This window comes from Callospermophilus lateralis, chromosome Y (assembly GCF_048772815.1).
Source record: "Callospermophilus lateralis isolate mCalLat2 chromosome Y, mCalLat2.hap1, whole genome shotgun sequence".
In the NCBI taxonomy this organism is placed as follows: domain Eukaryota; kingdom Metazoa; phylum Chordata; class Mammalia; order Rodentia; family Sciuridae; genus Callospermophilus; species Callospermophilus lateralis.
Window position 1 is genome coordinate 11178502 of NC_135326.1, and position 6763 is coordinate 11185264.

Below are 6763 nucleotides of genomic sequence, written 5' to 3' on the forward strand. Positions count from 1 at the left end.
TTAAATGTCTGTGAAGCTGAGGGGATGTAGCAAAGGCTTTGCCATACTGCTTAAATTCATAGGGCTTCTCTCCAGTATATATTATTCCATGTCTGTGAAGGTCACTGGACCTAGCAAAGGCTTTGCCACACTGCTTACATTCATAGGGCTTCACTCCACCATGAGTTTTTTTCATGTGACTGAAGGTAACTGGATGTAGAAAAGGCTTTGTCACACTGCTTACATGCATAGGGCTTCTCTCCAGTATGAGATTTTTAATGTGAGTGAAGGTTAGAGGACTGAGTGAAGGCTTTCCCGCACTGCTTACATTCATATGGCTTCTCTCCAGTATGAGTTTGTTCATGTACCTGAAGGCAAGAGGCAGTAGTGAAGACTTTTCCGCATTGTTGACATTCATAGGGCTTTTCTCTGGTATGTATTCTTCCATGTTTATAAAGCTGATGAGATGTAGCAAAGGCTTTGCCTCACTGCTTACATTCATAGGACTTCTCCCCAGTATGAGTTTTTTTATGTGACTGAAGGTCACTGAATGTATCAAAGGCTTTGCCACACTGCTTACATTCATAGGGCTTGTCTCCAGTGTGCATTCTTCCATGAATCTGAAGGTAACTGGATCTAGAAAAGGCTTTGCCACACTGCTTACATGCATAGGGCTTCTCTCCAGTATGTACTATTCCATGTCTCTGAAGGTCACTGGACCTAGCAAAGGCTTTGCCACACTGCTTACAATCATAGGGCTTCACTCCACTATGAGTTTTTTCATGTGACAGAAGGTAACTGGATCTAGCAAAGGCTTTGCCACACTGCTTACATGCATAGGGCTTCTCTCCAGTATGAGTTTTTTCATGTGAGTAAAGGTTAGAGGAATGAGTGAAGGCTTTCCCACACTGCTTACATTCATATGGCTTCTCTCCAGTATGAGTTCGTTCATGATTCTGAAGTCGAGAGACAGTAGTAAAGGCTTTTCTACACTGTTGACATTCATAGGGCTTTTCTCTGGTATGTATTCTTCCATGTAGATGAAGCTGATGAGATGTAGCAAAGGCTTTGCCACACTGCTTACATTCATAGGGCTTGTCTCCAGTGTGCATTCTTCCATGAATCTGAAGGTAACTGGATCTAGAAAAGGCTTTGCCACACTGCTTACATGCATAGGGCTTCTCTCCAGTATGTACTATTCCATGTCTCTGAAGGTCACTGGACCTAGCAAAGGCTTTGCCACACTGCTTACAATCATAGGGCTTCACTCCACTATGAGTTTTTTCATGTGACTGAAGGTAACTGGATCTACCAAAGGCTTTGCCACACTGCTTACATGCATAGGGCTTCTCTCCAGTATGAGTTTTTTCATGTGAGTGAAGGTTAGAGGAATGAGTGAAGGCCTTCCCACACTGCTTACATTCATATGGCTTCTCTCCAGTATGAGTTCGTTCATGATTCTGAAGTCGAGAGACAGTAGTAAAGGCTTTTCTACACTGTTGACATTCATAGGGCTTTTCTCTGGTATGTATTCTTCCATGTATATGAAGCTGATGAGATGTAGCAAAGGCTTTGCCACACTGCTTACATTCATAGGGCTTCTCCCCAATATGAGTATTTTTATGTGACTGAAGGTAACTGGATCTAGCAAAGGCTTTCCCACACTGCTTACATGCATAGGGCTTCTCTCCAGTATGTATTATTCCATGTCTGTGAAGGTCACTGGACCTAGCAAAGGCTTTGCCACACTGCTTACATTCATAGGGCTTCTCCCCAGTATGCATTCTCTGATGTATTCTAAGTAAACTGGGATAATCAAAGTCTTTCCCACATATCTTACATTTGAAATGTGCTTCCCCTGTGTGTGTGATCCTGTGCCTTTGAAGACTTGTGTGTGAAATACAGGTCTGAACACCTGGTTGACATTCGTAGAGTTTCTCTCCAGAATGAGTTCTTTCATGTCTTCTAAATAAAGAGAAGAAATGAAAGGCTTTCCCACATATGTCCCATTGAAAAAGTTTACCTCCACTGTGTGTTATCATGTGTCTTTGAACACCAGTGGGATAAGAAAAGGCTTCACCATATTGTTGATATTCATTGGATTGCCCCCCACTATTAGTTTCTTCATGTCTTTCAATGTCATTGGAACAACTGATGACTTTCCCACAAACTGTACTTTCATAAGATCCATCTACCCTTTGTATTAACATTTGTGTGTAAACACTTTTGAGAGAAACCAGCGATTTCCTATATTGTTTCAATTCACATGGCTTCTCTTCACATTCCTCATGCTTGTAGTATTTGTGTCCAGAGTGAGATGTGATCTGCCTATGAAGGAATGAAGGTCATATGAAGTCTTTTGCACACATAATGAAGTCACATGGATTTACTCTACTAAAATTTTTCTTTGTTCAATTAAGAGTTGGAATTGATTTGAAGGTTTCCCCACACTATTCTGTGCCTTTGAAGTTTACCATGACTTCTTTGAAGAAGTGACCAACACATAATCAATGCTTAATTCATTCACAATTTTGTATGTATTTATAGATCCTTACATTACTACCAACATCAGGTAAAGGCTAGGTTTTCTGACTTGTTCAACTTGCCTGAAAATAAAGAGATTGAAAGGAAACAATCCTTTGCAACACAGCTTCTCTGTGGCTATTATCCAAATAGTGATATTCACATATGCAATTTTATAGTACTTTTTGCATGTCAAATACTTTGAAAAGACTGAATATCTGTTACAGCTAAGTATATATTTCTGATAAAAATATTATTAGAATAAATACATTTCATATTATGCATACTTTTTCAGTTGGTTTGCTTTAAAAATTATATGACAGTTCTCAGATTCCCTCACGAATTCCTCTTGTGAGTACAGTTACCTTACATTGCTTCCAGAATTTTCAATCTGATTTTCAGTCGTCTTGTCTTTCCTCCTGTTTTCTAAAATGAGAGAACAGAACAATCTTTATGAATATTTAGGAGCTAGAAATGCTTTGCCAAATCATAGGTGCCATTTATGCTGCAATAGTTCACCAACTTATTCCCTTTTCACCTTCTACATAAATGACCAAAATAAACATGAGTTCTCTATTTTATTAATTTTAGAAACATCATTATTACCTATAGAAGCCAGGTTTCTGAGGACCTCCAGCATCACATCTCTGTAAAGGTTCTTCTGGGAAGGATCCAGAAAAGCCCACTCCTCCGGGGTGAAGTTCACAGCCACATCCTCCAAGGCCACTGAGATCTAAAATATCCCAAAAATGTATAGGGGAGGCCAGGAGAGATTGACAGCATGAGAAATCTATACTCAACATGTGTGATGTTAACATGATTCCCTGGCCTCTTGATAAATTCCATGATTTGATCCATCAAATCTTTACTGCACTCAATTTCTTACACCCATTCCAACACTAGAAATTGGCCACTCAGAAGGCAAACATTCTTTTTCTGTGTTTTATACCCTTCCTTTAATGAGTTCACATGAAGTGAGAAAGGCTCCCAGATCACTCTTAACTTCTTTATTGGTTGCAACTCTATTACATGTCCTAGAAATGTCCTGTGTGGTACAGCGCTAATATGCAATTTGGATAGTACTTATCTTTAGAAAAGAAAGGTGATGCATAGGAAATTGCAGGAATCATAAAACTAAGCATTTGAGATAGATTCTGCAAACTACAGTGGCTCTCTGTACCTACAAGGTTAATATAAACAACATGGTATTTACTAATGTCTTGTTTCCTCTGAAAGTCTATCATTCCACACTTAAAGAAACGCCTAGAACCAGCCCACACTCACATCCTCTGGGGATGGGGTCAATAAGAAGATTCTTTCATAGACAACATTTAGACAACCTTTCACACAGGTTGTCACAATGTGGTAACCGGAGATTGAGTTCATCATCTGTGATTATACATAGAACAATTAGAAGTTTGCTGGTGCTTTACTCCAGAACAAATTTAGTCAACTAGCTTAATATTAAGTGACAAAAACAAACATAAGTTCTCTATTTGATTAATTTATTTATTAATAAACACAACAATTTTATTATTTCCTGTGGTTACTGTCAAACCAGAATGGGGGAAGTGAAAGATGGCACATGTCTTAGAAATAACTCAATGACCCAAAAATGTCACCTTGTCCAAACAGCAGCCTTAAAGTTTTATAATTCTCAAAACCATGTTCTTAATAAACAGCAGGCACTACTTTTCTAAGTCTCATAGCAACAATGAATGTCCATTGAATATCAAACTCTTATTAACAACAGCCGGTTCACTACCATAATGTACAGTCATGAGACACATACCAATGCTCTGCTCAAGGACATTTTGATCAATGTTGGACCACATGTGCAATGGTTGTCTGTTGTGAAAGAGATTCATCGTGCCTGCAGCAAAGTTGGTGCAAACAAACCTAAGGCAGAAGCTCTTCCAGAGTGTGGTAAAGCAACAAGTTTGTAACCCAGATTTCTGAACTATCCCACACAGTCTGGTGTGAAACAGGCCACCATGCACATCTGTAAGCATGCTATGATGTCTGCACAGTGACGAAACAGGCAAAAAGAAAATGTCCCTGCCACTGACACAGAACCATACTCAAGGACTGAAAACATACAGAACCACCCAGAATAATGAAGAATCCACAATTACACTAAAGAGACTTCAGACCAACTCTGTCAGGACAACGATGCAGGCAGGAGGGCTTCATGGGCCTTTAACCAAAGGGGAAGCACAGTGAGGTCTCAGGGTCACAGCAACCTGCACAGGAAATAAACAACACCCCTACAAGTGCACCACCAGTGAAATCTCATAATGCTCAAAGAACATGAGAGCTAAAGCAGAAATCAGATCAGAAGCAGCTGTAAAGCCTCCAGGGAAAAGGATGTGAAACGTGGGCTCTAAATAGACACAGAACAAAGAGGTGACTCAGGAGAAAAGGTGACCATTTTGAAGGAATAAAATGTAAATGTCCATCATAGGAAATTCATAGAGAATACCAGAGGTGGTGCTATATTGGTATCTAAGTCATCCAATGCACATTTCACACACACACACACACACACACAAAAAAAAAAAAAAAAAAAAAAAAACCTAAAAGCAATAATTGAAACAGCTGCTTCAAAAATCAGAGAAAGAAGAGCAAGGTAAATGTAAATTAACCACAGGAAGGTAACAGAGAAGGTGTTGATGAAACCACAATCAGGAAATTCACAGTCTGCAAAATCAAGTTCTTCATGAGCTCTGCAGCCTGGAAAGATACAGCACCCTTATAGGCAGACTGGTAAGTGAGAGAAGCAAGTTTGAAAAGGCCAAGTGCAGTAAGATTCCAAGTCAAGAACATTCTGGAAAAGACAACATTACAGATGTACTAGCAGAACTGATGGTGCCAGGGACTCAGGGAGCAGAGAGGGAGGGAGGAATGAGGAGGAGTGATGAACAGGTGAAACACAGGATTCCCAGAGCAGTGGAACTCTTCTGTATGACATTATCTTGTAAACTACGTGACACACACAATCACATCACACAGACGAGGAACCCTAAGGTAAAGGATAAACTTTGGCTTATCATAATTTGTTGCTTCATCCATTCTATTTATCTAATGTTCAACACCGGTTTAGTAACTAACAAACACCCTACACCAATGCAATATGTTGAAAACAGTGGAGACTATGGACTGGAGAGAAGGGGTATTCCATACTTTGAGTAATGTCACATTTAATTATCACCTTGATTGGATTAAAGATACTGATGATTAATAGGATTCTGGGTGTGTGAATGAGGGTGTGTCTACAAATGATTGGCATGTGGAACAGTGTACCAAACTGGAGAACCTCCTTAAGGTAGGCAGCACCATCCAATAAGACACTGTCTTGGGTGGAAGGAAAGTTGGAAGAGGAAGGAAGCAGCAGAAGAGCAAGCTCCTTTATTCTCAATGGGTTCTTGATTGCTACTGCAATGGCCTGAGGATATCAGAGTCTGCCTTCTTCACTCTCCCAAAGTGGACTCTGCCAGTGATTCTCCAGGGAATTTCCAGAATCTTTGGTCTGGACTAGGGCAGCACCATTGATCCCTATTATTCTGAGGCCTCAGCCTCTTGGACTCTGCAGCTACTACTTCTCAAGCTCTCCAGCTGCAGACAGCCACTGTGGACATCCAGCTTCAGGTCAAGTAGGCCAATCTAATGAATCCCCTTTGATAATCATGCTTCCTCTTGATACTGTTCCTCTAGACAACACTAATAAATTATGTAAGCCTAAAATTGCTCATAAAAACAAATTTTATCTAATAAAGAAGTAAATAAACTACCAAGCCATGAAGTTTTACAGATATATAGGTAAGAAATAATAGTATATGCTAAATACCATTTTCATAATAATGCAAGAATAAAGCAAAGAGGAAGAGTCATAAGTACATAAGTGGTCAAGTGCCTGTAGGTTTACTCCCCAGTAAAACACCTGCCCACCTCCAGAATGCAGCTCACAAATTGAAATTCATTTCTGGAGGATAACTAAGCATGAGCAATTCCATGGCATCAATCCCCAGCACTCAATAAGCAAGCAAATAAATAAACAGCAGTCTACAATACTAATTCTCTTGGGCTAGAGAGTAGCTCGGTAGTAGAAAACTTGCCAAGCATGTATGTGGCCTTCCCTCGGATCAATCTCCAGCAGTCCAACACACACACACACACACACACACACAAAAAAAAAAAAATACATGTAATGAGAGATAAAATGAGATTGTGTGGTCTGAGAGTTATATGAGGGTCTCAGTAT

The 6763-nt window shown here is 39.8% G+C and overlaps 1 protein-coding gene across 1 annotated transcript; it reads right to left on the reverse strand.

Annotated features, from left to right (window-relative positions):
• Window positions 1-254: 254 nt before the first annotated feature.
• On the reverse strand, window positions 255-3142 carry LOC143639802 (uncharacterized). The gene is made up of 5 exons (XM_077107862.1): window positions 3098-3142; window positions 2868-2908; window positions 1893-2025; window positions 487-1814; window positions 255-408 (listed from the first exon to the last, which is right to left on the reverse strand). Exons 1-5 carry the CDS (start codon window positions 3140-3142, stop codon window positions 255-257), a joined length of 1701 nt encoding a protein of 566 aa, XP_076963977.1.
• Between the last annotated feature and the right edge of the window lie 3621 nt (window positions 3143-6763).

Coding starts and splice junctions, on each gene's coding strand:
- LOC143639802 (XM_077107862.1), bottom strand. CDS start 3,142: ATGCTGGAGGTCCTCAGAAACCTGGCTTCTATAGGTAATAATGAT. Junction 2,909..3,097: donor CTTCTATAGGTAATAATGAT/GTTTCTAAAATT, acceptor AGGAAAGACAAG/ACGACTGAAAATCAGATTGA. Junction 2,026..2,867: donor AATTCTGGAAGCAATGTAAG/GTAACTGTACTC, acceptor TGGTGTTCAAAG/ACACATGATAACACACAGTG.